This window comes from Pediculus humanus, genomic scaffold (assembly GCF_000006295.1).
Source record: "Pediculus humanus corporis 1103172107582 genomic scaffold, whole genome shotgun sequence".
Lineage (NCBI taxonomy): Eukaryota > Metazoa > Arthropoda > Insecta > Psocodea > Pediculidae > Pediculus > Pediculus humanus.
In genome coordinates this window covers 57,240-78,857 of record NW_002987196.1, presented here as the reverse complement: position 1 = coordinate 78,857, position 21,618 = coordinate 57,240, and the positions used below count along the sequence as shown (strand labels likewise).

General features: G+C 27.7%; 2 protein-coding genes across 2 annotated transcripts; one reads left to right on the top strand and one right to left on the bottom strand.

The window, feature by feature from the left end:
• Window positions 1-17,528: 17,528 nt before the first annotated feature.
• On the bottom strand, window positions 17,529-19,222 carry Phum_PHUM225030 (RAB-2,4,14, putative; the record flags this gene model as incomplete). Its single annotated transcript, XM_002425815.1, has 5 exons — window positions 17,529-17,624; window positions 17,705-17,885; window positions 18,421-18,664; window positions 18,889-18,960; window positions 19,177-19,222. 5 exons carry the CDS (start codon window positions 19,220-19,222, stop codon window positions 17,529-17,531), a joined length of 639 nt encoding a protein of 212 aa, XP_002425860.1.
• Window positions 19,223-19,546: 324 nt separating this feature from the next.
• Window positions 19,547-20,984, top strand: Phum_PHUM225020 (Nucleolysin TIAR, putative; the record flags this gene model as incomplete). Its single annotated transcript, XM_002425814.1, has 5 exons — window positions 19,547-19,579; window positions 19,676-20,036; window positions 20,297-20,462; window positions 20,542-20,753; window positions 20,869-20,984. 5 exons carry the CDS (start codon window positions 19,547-19,549, stop codon window positions 20,982-20,984), a joined length of 888 nt encoding a protein of 295 aa, XP_002425859.1.
• Between the last annotated feature and the right edge of the window lie 634 nt (window positions 20,985-21,618).

Genomic DNA, 21,618 nt, shown 5'->3' with positions numbered 1-21,618 from the left:
ACCTACCATCGTCGTAAAATCGTCAAAACGTAAAAAGCAATCAAAATCATAAATTTAATCAAGTCGGATTTCATCAACCAAAAAGAAAAAAGAAAAAAAAAAACAGAAAAGAAAATGAAAGAAGGTGATTAAAAATAAACCAACGACGAAATCAAAAAAAAAAATAAATAATGAAATGAAACAAACGAGAAGAAAAAAATCTGTTTGAGCGAGACGGTTACGTACGGAATATAACAGAGAAAAAAAAAAAAAAAAAAAAAATTTGTTTCCACCTGACATACATCGCTGAATTCCGCGACAGCTCAAAAAAAAAAAAAAAAAAAAAAACTCCTTTTTTTTTTCAGCCTGCTCCCCACCACTTCCCGCCTCACGACAATCCGACCTTCTTCCTTCCTCCACAGGGTAAAATGATTTATTTTAGAAACAATCCATATTGCGTCTGCTCAATACGAAACAGGAGAAAAAAAAAAAAAAAATTCAAAGCAATTCAATTGCGGTTTTTCATTTTAGTTGGCACCGAACACGCGGCGGCGACAGCGACCACCATTTTCCCCAAAACATACATCATAATTCGTCCTGTTCTATCACGAAAAAATCCAGCCCAAGGGTACACACGCCTACGGCCTTATTATTATTATTATTACAAATTTGCGCCCGACGACAAAAAAAAAAAAAAATCGCCGCGTAGGCAATTTTTCTCTTTCTTTCCCCATCCAATCAAATCCAAGTTTTTTAAATCATCATCATCATCATCATCATCATCATCACGTGTACTACATACATTAAAATAATTTTCCTTTTTAGAAAAAAAACGCAGCCAATCAAACTCGTTCATACTCGAATCCTTGCGCAAAACAAAAAATTTAAAATTTTTAATTTTTTTCCACAGGTTTGAGTCAAACCGATTTCTACACATCAAAGTAAAAGAACAACAGAGAGAGAGGGGGGAAGGGAGAGAGAGGGACAACACATTACTTGTTACTGCGTGTTTCGTAGAGGTGAAACCATGCTTTCATCGATGACAGGAAGTTGGAAAAATCAACGTGGATATAATCAAGAATGGCACACGAGCGCACACACGCACACGCACATACACCGCAAGGTAAGCAGCCTCTTTCTATTTAACCAATAAAAACATACACACGTACACTTAACCGTACGTAAACAAGCATTAAAAAAAAAGAAAAATTTTAAATCATGCGTGCCGCCACTTAAGTCAGTCGTAAAATAGTCAAGGACATTCGGTAAATTAACCTACTGCCATATCAGTGTAATTTTTATTTCTAGTTTTTTCTACTTTTCTCTCTCTCTCTCACTTCTGCTAAATTTTAAAATTTGTTCGTTTGTTCGTTTGTTTGTTTTCTCTTTTTCATAAGTTTTTTCCAATTAAAAAAAAAAAAAAAAACGGTTTACGCCATCGCGTCGTCGTCGTCGATTTACTTTGAACGATGGGAACAGCAGCAGTAATTCTTTTTCCAATCCTTAGGGAAACAAATGAATTAATAGCCATTTTTTTGTTTTCTCTCTCTATTTCTATCTCTCTTTCTCTCTAATCAATTCGAAAAATCATTATTATTGTGCGACAAACAACCCCGTTAGATCGTTTTCCATTCAATCATTTAATTTTCCATTCATCATTTTAATTCATTTACCGCGGATTTTTTGATTCCCTCTCTTCCCCCCTACACATTTTTAGTTTTTTTTTCCCCCCAACATTTTATTTCGCGGGTTTTTTTTATTTTTTTATTTTTAAAAAATTCTTTCATATTTCTATATATATCGAAAAAGGTTCATTGATCGATTTAGTAAGTCTCATACAATTAAGCAAACACTCTCGATTTTCTCTCTCTCTCTCTCTGTCTGTGTCTCCCCACCATTCACGCTCAACACTAAGCTTTTCTTTTTCTCCTTTTTCTCTCTCTCTCTATTTTTTACCGGTCAAAATTAATTAATTTTTTTATGACGGACATGAAAAAAAAAAAAATGAAAAGGTTGCAGCAGACGATTTATTTTGGAAGCTGTAATCCGACATGAGTGACCTTACGACGATGATGCCCCTAGAAAATGACGTCAATTTAATACAGCAGAACAACGGGCAAAAAGTCACCGCGCTGACAATTTTTTTTTTTTTTTTTACAACTTAATTGGATCGCGATAAGAAGGAGGACTAAGGCATGAGTGTTATCGAGCTGCTCAATGGAAATTACATAATACGTTTCAACTTGTGCCACATTTTTTTTTTTCTATTTTCATTCAATAATAATAATAATAATAACGATCGAAAGTTTTAAAATTTTAAAAATCAAAAAAAAAAAGGGAAGAAGAGGAAGTAATCGAACTCGGAAAGGAAACAGGAAAGAAAAAAAAAAGACATTTCGAGTTTTTTTTTTTTTTTTACATTTGACCGGATATTAGATTTCTAATATTTGAATTCCGGGGGGAGGGGGGGGAGAAATTTTCTATTTTTTTTTTTTTTTGGCGGGAGTCCGAAAATGTGTGAAAAAAATTTTTATTGACCGGCTGACTTTACATTTTCCTATTAGGTTTCCCTTTTCGTTTCATTCTTTCTCTCTTTTTTTTTTTTTTTAAAATTCATTTCGTCTGGCGTTTATTTTTATAAATTTCATTTTATTTCGCTTAATTGTTTGAAATGTTTCGCCGTAAAGACATTAATTTTATTTTATTTTTCCCCCCTCCCCTTCTCCTGCTTTCCGCATTATTCATCCAGTTTGACTTTTTTACAATCGTTTACGTATATATATATAAATTAGTAAATAACATTGAACGATTCCAATTTTTTTAATTGGCTCCGTCAGAAAATTTTCAAAAGACTTAAAAGAGAAGGGAGGGAGGGAGGGAGGAGGAGGAGGAGGAGGGGAAAGGGTAAAAACCTGTTAAATTTCTATCAAAGTTTAACGACCCATCGATTTTACTACACATTCACGCTTAGGCGGGTTAGTAAACGACAAACGATCCTTACAAAATCCTAGAAAGGAAAAAGCAAACGGACAACAACAAACAAACATAAAACAAGAGACAAGAGAGAGAGAGAAAGAGAGTAAGAAAGGAAAGAAAAACTCTAGCACGTGTAAAAAATTAATCAGAGTCCTTTATTATTATTATTATTTTTCCGAGAGATGATAACAAGGCATTCTCATTTTAATAAGCGAGCGAGCGAACGACACTTATCGCATAACCGTTCGTTTATTATTTTATGCCAATTTCGCTGACAAATGTTTAAATCGAGATGTCGAAAGATTCAGATTCCCAATGAGGTATTCACCTTTTCCCGTAACTTATCGCCAACGCCAACATCTCGAGTTACATTTTTGCAATTCATAATCCCTCATCGATCAGCAATTATATTTCCCCCTCCCTTTTCCCCCTTTCCCCCTTTTTTCCCTCCTCCCTCTCTCTCTCTACGACTCTTTCGTATTTTTTTTTTTTTTTTTTTTGTTTTGTGCTTGACAATGACTTCTTCTTCTATCTACTGTCATTTCATCCTGTCATTTTGATATTGTCTCTAGTTCGATTATTGATGAACTTGAGATGTTGTTATAGAGAAAAGAATAAAATAATAATAATAATAATAATAAGAAACTCAAGTGTATGAATAAATTTAATACATTTTCTGCGTGGGTCAGGCGAACCGCCGCGTAATTCATTGCTAGAATTGTACGTTTCGCGTTTCTCCTCCCCCTTCCGTCCCCTCCCCGCGAACGAAACTACTATTTTTTCATAAAAAATATTATTAATAATAACGTTCGAACGTTTAACGTTTTTTTTTTTTTTTTTTAAAACTTTCGCAACGCGGGAAAAAAGTTTAAAAGTTCAAAATGCGTGATAGAAAACCAAGATTAACGTAAAAAAAAAGAAAAATTTTCCGATTCGTTTCGCGCGTTCAACTTTGAAAAACTTAAAACGACGCGTTTTTTTTTTTTTTTACGCGCGCGTACTTTTACGTTGTTAAACAATTATGATGCACGTGCACCGTAGTAGAGGCCAAAACAAATTTAATAATAATATTAATAATAAACAAAAAGCCTTTAAGTAAAAGTGAATTTTTTTTTTTTTTTTTTTTTTTTTTCACGGCGTATGTAATAATAATAATAATGATGATGATGATGATGATAATGATGATAAAAACAAAATAATAAAAACTTGGCATTTGTAAAAAAAATTACAAGTGACGCTAAAAACCCGTGGAGTGGTTACAGACTAAAAATAGAAATTTTTTTTTTTATTCGCAGCTTTGTGATTCATAAAGTCCTCGACGTGTTACACGTACAAGTTTTTTAACAAGCAAAACAAAAAAAAAGCTCTTTAAAAAAAAAAATTTTATACTTTTAACGGGGGGAAAAAACACAACCGTAATAAATAATAATAATAATAATAATAATAATCGGAAATTCTTCAAGGGAGAGTACGCGAAAACACGTAGAGGGGGATTCATTCGTACGTACATAAAAAAACGCGATTTCACGTGCGCGCGAATTTATAAAAATAATTTTCCAAATTCGAGGGGAGACACAACAAGTTCCTCTCTCCCCCCTTTTCTTTTTAACACAAAATTCTGCGACGAGGTGCATGTAATTTAAAAAAAAAAAAAAAAAACACCTTGGAAAATTTTCGAAATTAAAATAAAACGTAGGGCAAAATATTTTATTTTTTTTTAATCGAACTAGACATTACTTATGATTAAGTTGTAAAGGGAGGCGTTTGGACAAACGACAAACGACAAACAACAACAACTGCTCCACATTTTAATAAACTTTTTCTCGTTAACCAAAATATTAATAAAAATAATAGTAATAACAAACATTATCTGGACAAACGCGTTACGGGCTACGTCAAGAAATTTTCCCCCTCCCCCGCGAAATCCCAAAACGAAAGAAATATTGTTAATAATAATAATAATAATAATGATTCTGTTTTCCTTTTTCGTTTTAAACAATCGAGTTTACATCCTGGTTGACCCCATTGGAATTCTGCCCATATAATTTGATATGCCTGTTTTCGTTCAAAATTTAATTTATTTACTCTTTTTTTTTTTTTTTTTCTTTTTCTTTCTTTCTCTTTCTCTTTAGTATAGTTCAAAATTCATTATTATTATTATTATTATTATTATTATTATTTTCATCAAAATCAACAACAATATCATCATCATTATCGTCGTCTTCATTATCATAATCATTCAATCATCAATTTTCTTAATTTTACCCAAACTCGACAATATTACAAATAATAATAATAATAATTTTTTTTGTTTGGACACGGATTAGATATTAAAATTGAATAATAATAATAATAATAATAATAATAATGAGGAAAAGTCCATTAACCCTGTTTTTTTTTTTTTTTTTGAAATTCCATACAAAAAAAAATTTTTCGCGAAGATTTAACACGTCACCGTGTTACCTTTCTTACCTGTTCATGTTTGTCGTAATAATAATAATAATAATAATAATAATAATAATAATAATAATAATAATAATAATAATAATAATAGTAATAATAATAATAATAGTTTAAACATTTGTTTTAAAATTTGATACTGGCCTCAGTCTAAAAATAAAAACTTTAATTTTCTTTCTTCTCTTTTTCTCTTACTCTCTCTCCCTCTATCTATCTCTGTTTCACTCTCTCTGTCTCTCTCTCTCTCTCTCTCTTTCTATTTTCTTTTGGTTTTTTCCATTTTTTTTTTTTTTTTTAAATTTAAATGGCGAGCGTGCGATGCGCAAATTCTTTCCCGTTTTTTTTGTTTCATCTTAAACGAATATCGAACAAAAAACCAAAAAAAAACTTTTTTATACTTGCGACAAAACGTACGTACTTTCGATGTAAATTGAGCCACAGCCCTTATATTAATAATAATAATAATAATAATAATAATAATGAAATTACATTTTATAGACTTAGTAATAATAATAATAAAAAAATTGCTCGACTAAGCGCGACTTTAAAAAACTGACATGACACAAAAATAACGTCACAACAATATTATTAAAACCAGGAATTCTTTTCCTCTTTCTGTCGCGAATAAATAAATAAATATATTCCAGGAGTAAGATTAAACGTAAACGTAAATTTAATACGGGATAATAAAGTAGGGAAAATTATTTTCAATATACCAGCAGAATTTTCTTTTTTCTTTTTTTTTTTTTTTTTAAAGAAAAATGCCGAATTAAAAACGGCAAACATTTGGAATTTTTTAAACTGCAATGGAAACGCGCCAAAAAAAAAAAAAAAAAATTTCCTAGACTTAATAATTGCTGTTGGCTATTTTTAAATCTCACACAAATACGAAATAATGGAGGACGAAAATTTCAAACGAAAAACTACGATGAATGATTTTTGACAATCGACTAAAAATTGTCAATGAAAATTAATCCCTACCTAAACGTTTTTTTTGTACGCTTCCGACAATTTTCCCTACCTATAAGTTTTTTTATACTTGCGACAGTTTTCCCCTACCTTCTCCCCGATTCGAAATTTACAATTTGAATAAAGTTAATCAAAAGCACTTCTTCACGTTAAGCTACTAGTAGGTTGGGTAAATTTTTTTTTTGGGCGGGAAAATTTTTTTATGGAAAATTCGAATGGAAAGAGAGAGAGAGAGAGAGAGAGAGAGAGAGAGAAAAACAATCAATTAAATAAAACGATGAAAAAACGAATTTGACTTTTCACTTGACCCAACAACATATTTACTGTTCAAGGTATTAAAAAAAAAATTTATTATTATTATTATTATTATTATTATTATTTTTATTATTATTATTATTATTATTATTATTATTATTTTTCTTGTAAAAAGTTGACATTGAATAATCAATCAAATAAAGACATAAATAATGAGTATGTACGTACGTAAATAAATCGTAATTGTGGTATTTCAATTCTTCTAAGAGGGTACATAGAGAGAGAGATAGATAGACAGAGAGAGAGAGAGAGACAGAGAGGGAGATAGGCGTTATCATTATTTCATAGATTCGTTTGTCATTGATTAAAAAAAGTTTTTTTAAAATGGCGCGTAAAAATGTAAATTTAAAATTTTTTTTTTAAAACCTTTCACGAACGACTACTACAAGATTGTTTGTTTGTTTGTTTTTCCTTCGTATTAATTTCGACAAAATAAAGATTGGCGACGTTTGTTGTCTTTTTTTTTTTTTTTTTTTTTTAACGTCTCACGTTACGAACACAATGGAAATGACTCCTTTTGCAATAGAATTAACTTACTAGGAAAATGACCGCGCCGCCACACATTTATTTATAAAAAAAAAATGGTTTTATTTTTTTATTTATTATTATTATTATTATTGTTTTGTTTTTTTTTTTCCTCAAGCACCTGCCACAAGACAACACAAACAAACAAACAAACAAACAAGCAAAGAGTTTGTACGTGAGATTAAAAAAAAATGCTACCCCGTGTCTTTTTTTCTTTTTTTTTTTTTTTTTTTTTTTGGTATCTTCCAACTCGTTGGAAAAACCTTTTCGCGAAAATTTAAATTCTTTTTTGTTTTATCGAAAATGATAATGATAATTTTTGTTCGTATTTCCGATTTTGAAAAAAAAAAAAAAAAAAAAGTAAAGCCCGGAAAAAAAAAGAAAACAAAACAAAAGGGTAGCAAAAAAAAAAAAAAAAATAAAATTAAGAAAAATCATTCTTGCGACAAATTAAATTTACCGTATCTAATTGGTAAAACTAATAATAATAATAATAATAATAATAATAATGAAAAATAAAACGAAAACTAAAATATTACCGTTTACTATTATTATTATTATTATTATTGAAGTTAAACAATGCGAAATAGTACGCGAAATCGTAAATGAAACAGAAGGTAAAATGCAAACAAGAATCCATGAAGGCGAGGCAGTCAATCGCAATAAAGATAAAAAAATGTAAAGGCTGATAACGAGTGTAGAAAAAAAAAAAATGGCACAAACAAACGACAACCAGAAACGACAACAACGACAAAGACAAACGACAACGACAAACAAACTACTCTCGGAATTATAAAAAAAAAAAAAAAAAAAATTTTTTCCTTTTTCCCGATTAATTTTTTTTTTTGACGTTTAAAAAATTTTCCATTTCTCTCCCCTCCCCTCTCCTCCCCCACTCCCCAGAAAAAAAAACAAAACAAGTACGATTACGCCATTTTCATTTATTCCATTTGAAACTGTGGAATATTAAAAAAAAAAAAAAAAAAAATTCGTTCAAGTCATTTCAAATTTAAAAATATTTATTATACCGAGGGGGGGGAAAATTTTAGGAAAAAAAAAAAAAAAAAAAAAAAAAAAGGAAAATTTGCATACACGCAAATGAAAATTGCATAATTCATAAATTCAAATTTTCCGGGTAATTAAGGTTTGCGGCCATTTTATTTTCTAATAAAGGTTAAAGAAAATCAGAAAAATCTCCTCCTGAAATTTAAAAATTCGATTTTTTTCTTTTTTTTCCCCCTCTTTTCACCCCCTTTTCTCCACCCTCCGAACCCTTCGAATCATCATTCGGACAAACGGATACGAAGGACAAAACAAACGTTCATTTACATTACGTACTACACACACACACACATACACGTCAATGCACAAAATTATTATTATTATTATTATTATTATTATTATTATTATTATTATTATTATTATTATTTAAACCTTTCGATTGCGTTTAAAAAAAGTCATTTTATTAACTTTTGCCCTTTCACGAAATTTTCTTTCTTTTTTTTTTGGGGGGGGGAGTTGGGGTGGGGAGGAGGGGCAAACGAAAATTAGAAACAAACACGAATAACTTTTCTCCTCCTTTTTTTTTTTTTTTTTTTTATTACTTTTCGCACACCAGACTCTTACGTAACAAAGTTCTAATTAAAAAAAAAAAATTTTGTTCCATTAATTATCTTTACTTTAAACGTCACAAACGTCATTGTCATCACCGTCACTTTTTTTCCACGTATATTTTTTTTTTTTGTTTTGTTATTTCGCAAAACGTGTGTAAAACGATTTGAGGACGACGACGACGAGGATTTTGAACGAGCGATAAATCAAAAAGGGAAAACGTAGTCGGAGCCCCCCACGCAATTATTATTTATTTCCAATAGAAAAAAAAAAAAAAAAAAAAAAAAAACGAAGGCGTTTTATGGAAACTAAAAAGTCGAATAGGAAGAGAGGAAGAATCGCAAGGAATAAAAAAAAGAAGAAAAAAAACTTTAGACGCTTTGTTGTTTATAACGCATCGGTCAAACTTCGATAAAAAAAAAACATAGAGAAACGCAAAATCATTACCCTTAATGAGAAAACAAACAAACAAACAAACAAACATTCGCAGAGTAAAATTATTAGGTGTTAATGAAAACAAACACAATAAGGGCATTCATCGGAATTATGTAATCGTTTAATCGATGGACGGATCGATGGATCGATCGATCGATTGCGTTTCGTCGTCATTTTTTCTCGTGATGGAACCACAATTTTTTAAATAACGATAATGATAATGATTATCTCTCGTACTCTATCAGAGACGTAAAAAAAAAAAAAAAAACGGAAAAAGTTTTGAATGCTTTATAATTAAAATACTCTCGACGGTAAAACATCATTCAAAAGAGAAAAAAAAAGGCGGGAAAAAAAATCATGAATCGAAAATTTAAAAAAACTTGTGATGACGTTTGTCCTTATTATTATTATTATTTATTGTTTAAAAGAATAAACCGTAAATGAAGCGCTTTAATAAAAAAAAAAAAAAACAAAATCCCTGGACGGAGCTTCTCAAATTAAAAAAAAAAAAAAAAAAAAAAAAAAACGACAACAGCAGCAGCAGCAGCGCGGCAGCAATAATTTAAAAAAAAAAAAATTTTTTTAAATCAGAACGTCGTGTTTACATCTCTGGCACGATTTTACGAGTATAAAAACAACAACAACAACAATTGATTCCTGTTTCTGATACATATTGGCAACAACAATTCTTTCTTATCTGTCTCGTATTATAGTTCAACTGTGTCGAATGCATTCTGGTGCAGAAGAACAAAAAAAAAATCATTTGCGAATGCAATGAGAAGACAAAAGACAGAGAGAGAGAGAGAGAGAGATAGAGAGAGAGAAACCTTCAGAGCGAAGAGGTTTAAAACGAAACGACTGGAAAATTTTTGGAAATTTCTAAAAAGAAGACACGTGATGACGAAGAAGATGAAGAAGAAGAAGAAGAAAATTTTAATTTCAATTTAAAGTGAGAAAACGAAAGAAAATTTCTACTAACCCGGTGGCCACACCTTTCTTTTATAAAAAAAATCATTATCGTTAAATTACACATTATTATCACACACATCACGTGCTCATTTTCGAATGATTCTTATCTTTGTAGAAGATACAAACAAACAAACAAACAAACGAACGAAAAAGAAAAAAAAGAAAAAAAAAAAAAATTTACATTTCGAACTGGAGATAATAAGAATTTCCACATTCTCTCACCCTATCGCGGTGTGTAGTAAGGAAGAAATCGATAAATCGAACGAAAAGAATTTTTCCTTTCATCTTTCGGCGGGGTAAAGAATCGATCGATATATCGAACGCCATTTTAAAAAATAATAATAATAATATTGAAAGAAAACGTTCACTTTGCTCTCCTTGCCAGGAATAAAAAAAAAATATACACGGAGAGGAATCGCCACGTTCTCGTTTTATTTTCAATCGAGTTTTTTTTTTTTTTTTTTCTTCAAAATCATTTCGCAGACGAAGAAACAACGAAAGAGAGAGAGAGAGAGAAGAAAACACAGGAAGAGGAAAATGAAAGAACGAGAAAGAAGAAAAAAAAAAAAAAAAGATGATTGATGTAAAATATATACGAGTATTGCCATCGAAATTGCACGACTCAGAGAAATCTAATATCGATTTCGTTTTTAAAATTATTACTACTAATCATTTATGCTCATAAAAGAAAATAAACGAAATCGTTCGAGAAGAGGAACAAAGAGAGAGAGAGAGAGAGAGAGAGAAAGAGAGAGGAAAACAAACAAACAAACAAACGAACAAATTCGCGCTAAATGAATTGGCGTGACAAACGAATTTTATTTTTTTTCTCCACATGTCAACACACGAATATCCTCCGGACGCTTTATTAATTTTTGACGCTTTTAAAAACGTCTTGCGATAAAAAAAAAAAAAAAAATTTACACGGTTAAAAATAAATACGAACCCGGATAAAATAAAAGACGACAACGACAACGACAACAACAACAACAATAATGTTTGTACGAACGCGACAGCAAAAAATTTCTTCGATTCATTTCTTTCCTTTTCCAATCCTATCCTCACACGGTCAATCGAAAAACATCAACAACAACAACAACAAAATGATAGGAAAACGGAAAAAAAACTCGAATGAATGTTTGTTTGCTTGCTCGGTTGTTTGTTTGTTTGTTTGTTCGGTCAATAAAAAACCGCGAGCGAGAACCAATATGTACATAAAATTTAGGTCGCCAATTGGCATATCATTGACGTTAATTAGACAGAAATGAAAAAAATAGGTTGAAAAAAAAATTTTTTTTTTTTTTTTTTTCAAATTATTATTTGCATCACGAATTTTTTCGTTCATCATCGTTTTTTATCACGCCTTGACGAAATTATCGCGTAAGAAAACGGAAAAGAAAAAAGCAGAAGAAAAGTCAACAACAACAACAACAACAGCAAAAAACGAAAAAAAAAAAAAAAAAAAATTCGTTTTTCGTTTTTTTGTTGTCTCTTCTTCTCAGTCGTCGAATAATAAAATTATTCGAATGCGCTTTTAAAAAAAAAAATTATTATTATTATTATTATTATTATTATTTATTTATTTACTTAACGTTATTATTATTATTTATTATCATAAAAAAATTATCAATTAAATATTTTAATTTAATTTTTACCCGACTGATAACGACAGAAAAAAATAAAAATAAAAAAAAACTCTCCATCTTGTATCTTCGTAAAACATTAGGCTTATCATTTTTGTTTTGTTTTGTTTCGTTTTTTTTAAAAATCTAAATATGGAATCTAATCACGTTTTGACGATTCGATTCGATTTCGAGTTCAATTTTTTACGAAGGACTTTATAAAAAAAAAAAAAATCGTTTTCATTTTAGCAGTTTTAAAGAAAAAATAAAAGACTTAATGAACGCGCTCCTACCATCGACATAACAATATTTAATAATAATAATAATATTGATGACGATGACGATGACGATGACAATGACGATGACGACGATGATGGTGATGATGATGATGATGATGATGAAAATAAAGAATTTCGAGTTTTGAGTTTTTTTTAGCAACTCGCGGGGTAAACCCTCTTTAACCATCTATTTCTTCATACCGTTATTTCACTTGTTTAATTTTTTTTTTTTTTTTTTTTTTGTTTTTATTTCTTACGATTGAAATACAGCAGATGTTCTAGATTAACGTCATTCCAAATCCCAACGATTTGTGTGTTTGTAAAGAGAGAGAGAGAGAGAGAGAGAGAGAGAGAGAGAGAGAGAGAAACGAAAAAACAGAAGCGCAAACGGTTCGTTGGTTTAGGCGTACCAAATTTTTTTTCTCCCCATTTATACACAACCTACTATGGACAAACATAGACCTACACAGACAACCTACTTAATAACGAAAAAAAAAAAAATTAAAATCATTTTCGGGAAGAAAGGGGAGAAGGGAGGGAAGGGGGCAAATAATAAAACGACAAAACATTTGAAAAATAAATTTTCAAATCTTTTTCCGGCTTTTTTTTTTTTTTTACTTAATTCACGGATTACATCCGAAAACTCTTTCTCTCTCTCTGTCTTACTTTTACTAAACCTTTACGAAAACATCCGATCACAAAAATAATTACTACAGTAAAAAAAAAAAAAAAAAGTAAAAAAAACACGCAGTAAACAAAACCGTTAAAAAAAATAAAAAATAAAATTTGGTCGTTTTAAGGTCACAGGAAGAGGGTCAGGGATAAAATGGTAAAAGTACAAGTCACGGGAATTGAAAACTTTTTGATTTTTCCGTTTTTTTTTGTACTGATAAAACACCTCGAAATAAAATTTAAAAAAAAAAAAAACGAACGTGAATTTCCCTATAAAAAATATCAATTTTTTTTTTTTTTTTTAACGAACAGAAATCGTAAAGAATGTGAGAGTCCGCCATTAAATAATAATAATAATAATAATAATAATAATAATAATAATAATCGTTTTTTTTTTTTTTTTTCAAAACATTTTTAATTCTATTAGCGAAACAAACTGGAATTAATCGAGTTAAAAAATTTTTTCCTTATAAGTGTGCGTGTGTGCGCGTGCGAAAACTTACGCCGGGGGACGTGGGGTGAGGAGAGTAAAAAAAAATTTCCCACTTTTTTTCTCTGTCTCAAAAAAAACAAAAGAAAAAAGAAAAATAGGTCACGCCATTTTTTAATTAAGAACGCACAAACTTTATAACTTCCATAATTTAAAAAAAAGCATTTTTCAGACTGTTCTTATAAGTGGTGGTAACATTATTATTATTATTAGCAATGCATGTTCCCCCCCCCCCACCGGAATGCAATGCAAATTTTCCTTTCTTTTTTTCAATTTATAACGTTTTATTATTATTATTATTATTATCATTTGGAAAAACTTGCCTTATTTATTAATTATTTGTCACATTAATTAACCTAATTTAAAAAAAAAAAAAAAAAAAATTTTAATTAACATAGTTCAATATAGTTTAGATTTCTAATTAAAAAAAAAAAAAAAAAAAAAAAAAGAAAAGAAATAATAATAATAATAATTTATGGGAGTTTTTATCTTAAATAATAATAATAATAATAATCGAACATTATAAAATTAATTAATAGTCTTTGAGTCTTAATAATAATAATAATAATAATAATAATAATTGATTGTTTGTTCGATTTCAAAAAATTTAAAAAATAATATTTAGTCGTTTGAAAAAGTTTTAAATACTCTCGATTCTTATTCTTTATTTTAAATTTGGTAATTTTCAAAAAAAAAAAAAAAAAAAAAAAAAACAACAAATACATTTCAAATGACTAAATAATATTAATTTAAAACATATATATATTCTAACATAAAAAAAAAAAAAAAAAAGAGAGAGAGAGAGAGAGAGAAAAAATTCAAATTTAAATTTTTTTTGAATTCGAAGAACTTTAAAACATTCTAAACTTTTTAATTTTTTTTTTTCGACAAATTATATGCATGTGGATATAATAAAACTCTATGGTAGGAAGGAACATTGTTTACAAAATTAGAGAATTTTAAAAATGATTATTTAACGATAAAAGGTTTAACAAATGCTTTGACAGGTACTGTCTAAATGAGAGTTCGAATTCAGGCCAAAATAACCTTTTGTACAAAAAACCGATTGACAATTACTTAACACATGTAAACATACATATTTGACAAGTACCTAAGTATAAGATTAAATTTAAATTAAAAGCTTTCGTACACACGCACACACACACAGGCACACATTTGTAAAAAATTAATAATTATATCAAGGGGGAGATCTGTCATTTGTCACTTTCATTGTTGTCGAATCACAATCATATATAAATTAATTAACCATAAATAAATTAAATACAATATTTAAAAAAAAGAAATCAATACGTCAATAAACGTGAACGTTTTCATTCAGGAGAAAGAAAAAAAAAAAAAAAAAAAAACATTGCATTATAACCTTTGATCGCATGCAAACAATTATAAAATACAAATGAACATTACTTACAGGTATGCATGTTTTTTTTTTTTTGTAATTTGTGTGTTTGTTTTCTAATACGGAACAAAAAAAATCTCGGCTACATCAATTCTTATTAAATAATAACTAATAAACACATTAATAATAATAATAATTGTTATAAGAATTCGCGGTAATTATTTAACTAACGTGAATGCTAGTCTCGTGATGATAATAACACGCGGCATAACCAAACTTGGTTAAATTAATTAACGATCAACACATAAGAAATACTTGAAAAAAAAAAAATTTTTTTTTTTTACTTAACGCGTTAAAAATAATAATAAATAATATATATATATATATATATAGTTAAACATAAGTTAAATGATTACTTTTTCAAACTCGATAAAAATAATAATAATATTAATAATAAGGGAAAAGGGGGGGAAAAAAAAAAAAAAGAAAAAAAAGGAAAAAAAAAAAAAAACTAAATATTATAACGTATTTTAAACTGACAACAATATTAAATGCGTTGGTCCGCCCCCAATTTTAGTTGTTTTTATTAGTTCTGCAAACGACCGTAAAAAGCAGCACCGGTTGATTTAAAAAAAAAAAAAAATGTCAAAACAAATAATTTTTTTAATTTTTTTTTTTTTTTTTGTTACAATAACCGCACGTGGAAAATGAAAAAAAAAAAAAAAAAAATTTATTTATTTATTCAACGATTTATATAATTTTAATTCCCTTGAATTAAAAAAAAAAAAAAAAAAAAAAAAAAAAAGTTGTGGGTCAGGGAATGACATTTACTTTTCTTTAAAAAAAAAAAAAATCTGGTTCTTATTTTAATATGCCGACGCCAATGACACATTTTTAAATGAAAAATCACGTGCATTTAATTCCATTTATTTATTTATTTATTTTTTCCCTTGTAAAGTAAAAAAAAAAATTTAAATTTAAATTTAAATTTAATTCAATTATCGAAACACGTTAAATCCCCCTACCCCCCCCCTCAATTTAATTTTTTTAAAAAACTTTTCCCGTTTAAAAAAAAATTTATTTAAACGTAATTTCTTATTATTATTATTATTAATCATTTTTTTGCGCGCGCTTTAAAAACATAAAATAAAAAGGTCATTATTATTATTATTATAATTATCGATCGTTTAGGTTGAAATAGAATAATAATAATTATAATAATAATAATAATAATTATGATTTTTTGTATATTTTCTTATCGTAAATAATTTTTTTTATTTAAAATCATTATTATTATTAATTTTAGCACAGAGAAAATTACTAATTTTACATTTATTTACTTATTTTATTTATTTATTTATTTATTTAAATATAATTAAACGACACTGAAGTAAAAAAAAAAAAAAAAATTTAAATATATAATTATATAAAAATTAAAGCAAAACAAAAATAATAACAAACAATACAAAATAAACAAAACAAAACAAACCGTAGTAGTAGTAATAATAATAATAATAATAATTATTATTATTATTATTTTAATAAATTTAGAATTCGTCATCAAATCATTTTTTTTTTTTTTTTTTTTTTTTTTGGATCTTATTTATTAACAACGAAAGCTTTTATTTTTTAAATCACCCCCCCCCCCCGTAGTAATAATAATAATAATACACCCCGTGATTATATATATATATATTTATGCATACGTTATTATTATTATTATTATTGTAAATAAAAAAACTTGGCAGATATTAAATTTACCGTTGATAATGAAAAAAAAAAAAAAAAAAATTATAGATTTTTACAAAGAGAGATCATAATTTAAAAATATGACGTAAAATTTTAAACGTGACAAAAAATTATTATTATTATTATTATTAATAACGTATCCCCCTCCTGCGTAAAAGTGTGTGTGTACGTGTTTGATTAATATAATATTTCATTTATTTATTTTAAATAATTTTTCAATTAAATAATTGCATTAATATTAATACAAGGTATTATTTATTATTATTATTATTAAATATGAATAAATGTTAAAGAAGCCATTATTAGCTCAGTGATGAATATACATAATAATAATAATAATAATTTTTTTTTTTTTTTTTTTGGGGGTTGATATTTAAAATAATATCGATTTTAAAATTGACATTATAATTTCTTTTATTTTTCTATTATTAGGTAAAGCAACTAATGAGAAAAATATATATATATATTTTGAAGACATTATCACTTTAAAAAAACAAAAAAAACAATTTTATCTGAATATTGTTATTATTATTATTATTATTTGTTTATAAAAAAAAAAATTATTAATCTCTTTGGCATAGCATCACTCTTTCTTTATGTCTTTTTATATGTTAACAAACATGTTGTTGTTGTTGTTGTTGTTGTTTGTTTGTTTGTTTGCTTGTTCAGGCGTTGTTTTATCGAATCGAACAAACGTAAAAATTTTACAATTGATTATTATTATTATTATTATTATTAGCAATCGCGTTATTTAGTTTACAAATAATTACAGTAAAAAAAAAAAAATTTTTTTTTTTTTTTTTTTTTTTTTTGTGTAACACAATTCCAGATGTAGATATATATAATATAAATGTATAGTAACAAGTAAAATCAATATGAGAAAAAGCACACAGTCGAGAAAACGTGTTGTATGTATGTATATATATATATCATCATTATTATCATCATCATCATCATCTACATAAAAATTATATCAAGAGATACCGTGGACATAAAGAAACATTTAGTGTAGTCGAGGCTGAGGCTTAGGAAGAAAATAGAAGGGGGGGGGAGGGAAGAGAGAGAGAAAAAAAAAAAAAATTCAAGCCTCATACATAACACAGAGTGAGGCAGGCCATTTCCTAACAGCAGCCACCTCCTTGCATGCCACCTTGAGTACCCGATGGTAGGTTTGGATTCGTTGGAGAGTGTTGAGGACCAATTTTTATACCATTTGCCTGTGAAAATGAAAAAAAAATTTTAAATGAATAAAATCAAAATTTAAAAGTGTTGAAGCTGAGGAGATTGATTTACCAACCTCATTGTTAATGTCGAAAACACCCTCTTGAATTTTCTCATAAATTTCTTTAGCAGTATTTATAAAAGCTTCTTCTACATTTGTAGCAGTCTTGGCGGAAGTTTCCATGAAAATTAAACCATGCTCTCTAGCAAATGCTTCACCCTCTTCCTTTTTCACTTCTCTTTTTATTTCTAAATCACTGTTTGCAAATGAGCGAGAGAGAGAGAGAGAGAGAGAGAAAGAGAAAAAGACAAAAAAATATCTATTAATAATAATAATGAAACCCAAAACTATAAAATTCATTAACATAACAAATGTCATGGTCACATGATTTTTTTTTTTCGATTTCATATGTTTAAATGTAAAAGGAAAAAATAAATTTCACAGTGACCTGAATGAATGCATATAAAATGATAAATGACCAGACTAGGAATGACTTTAAAACTAGGAAATGAAAGTTTTATGCATAGTAGTGTAATAATGACTTTATGACAAAAATGGTTTTAGGTTAAACTATTTAAAATTTAGACAAAGTAAAAACATTGTGCAATGAAAAGTAAAAAAACAATGACCTCGGAAAATAACTCTTTAAATTTATCAGGTGATAAATTAATTTTTATTGTTCTACTTCCAATGTCCACAGTTTATGTTATTATAGGTAAATGTTCAAAGGTGGATTAATTTTATGATGATCGTAAGTTACAAAAAAAAAAAAATACATTATTCGTTCATACCTTTTGTTTCCGATAAGCATTATAACCATATTAGAATTGGAATGTTGTCGAGCATCATCTAACCATGAAGTAAGATGATTGAATGTTTCCCTTCTGGTAATATCATAAACAAGAAGAGCCCCTGCTGCACCCCTGTAATACGATCTAGTTATAGATCGAAATGCTTCTTGCCCTGCAGTATCCCAAATTTGTAGTTTAATTTGTTTTCCATCAATTGTAATCATTCGTGCACCAAACTCCACACCTTTATAATAAAGTTTTTTTTTTATGAAAAATCAATGGAAATAATCAAACAATCTGTTTGTGATTTCCTTGAAAAAATTTCTAACAAAGGACTTCCTTTATGACTTTTAATAAAAGAACATGATGGTTTTAACGCGTATTAACTTTTAAATTAAATTTAAAAAGTTATTTTTAATGGAGAAAAATTTAAGTTACAAAAAAAAAAAAAAATAATTTTTTCGTTACCTATTGTTAAATCATGAACAGGCTGAAATCTTTTGTCTGTAAATTGAAGAAGTAGACACGATTTTCCAACACCTGTAATTAAAATTTGTATTTATATATAATAATTAATTCCTTTGATTTTTTCAGTTTAATAAATGACTCAGCAATTAAATAGAAAAAAAAAAAAAAAAATTTCTGTCCCTCGATTAAGTCTCCTGTGTACATAGTTAGCTGTCATTTCTCTTTGACGTACATTGTCTTAAACACCCCAATGATAAGGGTGGGTTAATAAATAATGATTTAACTTACCTGTGTCACCTATAATGATATATTTAAATAAATATGCGTAGGACATTTTAAACAATATTTGTGAGTAAGCAAAAACAGTAAAATAGAATAAAGTTCTAACTTTAAAACGTAGAAAAACTATATTATTTGTAAAAGAGCAGTAGAATCATAAAACGGTTTGCCAACCATGTAGAACAAAATTTCTCTTATATGAAATGGCAAACAAGTAAAGGGAGAAATGTCTTTATTGCGCAAGTGGTTTTTTTTTTTTTTTTTTTGTAATGGTATTTCAAATGTTAAACAATTCACACCGAAAATTAAAATTTTAATTAATTTTCCGTGAGAATTTGTATTAATATTTTTATTAATTACTTATTAATTTTAAAAAAGAATGAATCAACAATGTCAGTTGTGGATGGGTTCGGTAATTATTATTAAAATGAAAACGATTCGTTGATTGGCGTAAGCAATGTAAAACGTTTTTACTGATTTAATTTATTAAAATAAAATTTCTTTTCAGTTGGAGTCGTACATGACGGAAAGTTTTCTCATGAATGCATTTGTTAAAATGGGTGAATCTCCAACTGCTATAAAGATTATGAGAAATAGGTTAACCGGAGAGCAAGCTGGATATTGTTTTGTACATTTCACATCAGACGAAATTGCAAGAACCGTTATGCACAAATTAAATGGAAAAGTTATACCAAATTCATCTCCTCCTGTAAGGTTCAAATTGAATCATGCTGGTCCTAACAATCGTCCTGTTGTTGGACAAGATAAAGAATATTCCTTATGGGTTGGCGATTTGAGTCCTGATATCGATGATTACACATTGTACAAATGCTTTGCTTCAAGATATCAATCTATTAGAACTGCCAAAGGTAATGTATTTTTTAAATATCTAAGCTCAGTATAAAATTATTAACCTTGTCTTTTAATAATTGAATTCAAATTATTATTTCTCATGAGTTTGCTTTAATTATTTTCTTATGAGATCACAATTTTCTCCATATTTCTCTAATTGTTTACATTTGAATAATTTTAAATTGTTTTATATTAAAATTTTATTTCATTAATTTTTTAATATTTTACACATAATTTATTTTTTTTTAAAATTAATATAATAATTTTGTAATTTCAGTTGTACTAGATTCTGCTGGATTCAGTAAAGGTTATGCATTTATTAGATTCGCTTCAGAAGAAGAACAAAAAAATTGCTGCATACAAATGAATGGTTTCAAGGGTTTGGGATCGAGACCTATCAAAGTTAGCGGTGCAGTTCCGAAAACTCCATGGAAAAATAAAGAGTAAGTTATAATTTTTGTTTGATTTTATTAGTTTGCTCAATATTATTAAAATCAAAATGTAATGAATTTTTTTGTCAAGGACCACGACTACTACCACAACCACTACCACCACAACAGTGACAACGGATACCACTGCGACAACTTATGATTATACTGCTGCACAATCATATTACGATCCGACTGCTTGGCAAACTTATTCTTGGCCTCAAAGTTATTACGATACTCAGGATCACACTGCTTTAGCTCATACTGATTTTATGGGAGAATCCCTGAATGATCTTGAACTAATAGGTAATGTAATAATTTATTACTCATTTATTACATGTTTATATTAAATTAAATTTTTATCGTTATTTATTAAAATCATAACTAATAATAAAAATTTTTGTTTTGTTTTATTTTTCAGATCATTACACGCCCATAGACGTGGACGAATTGAATCAGGAAACTATAAACAAAGATTATGATTTATGGGATGCCATTGAAGGTTCAAAATGGACTCCAGTTGATGTGATACTCTGAGAGTACTTTAAATATTTTTAAGTGCGTTCATACTCGTGAGCAGTTACTTAAAAATTTCATTTAAAAAAAAAAAAAAAAAGTAAAATTGACGATTTAAAAGACAAAAAAAAAAAAAAAAAACAGTTAATTGTGAAAGTGTTAAAAAACAGTTTTTAGTGTGTTTAAAAACATTCGATGAAGGACAATTAATTATCATCAGAACCAGGTATTTTAAATTTTAATTACGACTCTTTTTAATCAATATTTAAAAAAAAAAAAAAAATATGCTGCGGGCGATTTAAAAGGAAAAAAAAGTTTTGAAACTTTTATTATTATTATTATTATTATTATTTACTTAAAACAGTTTTTTCTTTTTTTTTTTTTTTGATTATGTGCAACACAAATTTTATTTCAGAGGAAGAAAAAAAAAGGGATTTTTTTTTAAATTTAAAATTATTTGTGTTTGTTTGTTTGTTTGTTTTTGGAAATTTATGAATCATTACTCGAAAGTGTGTTTGTTTGTTTGTTTGTTTGTTCTATGATTTCCTAATAATTTTTAATTACAGACGAAAAAAAAAAAATTAAAGTTTTCAGATGTGAAATAAAATTTTTATTTGATAATAATAATTTGTTTTTTTTTTGTGACTTATCAAGA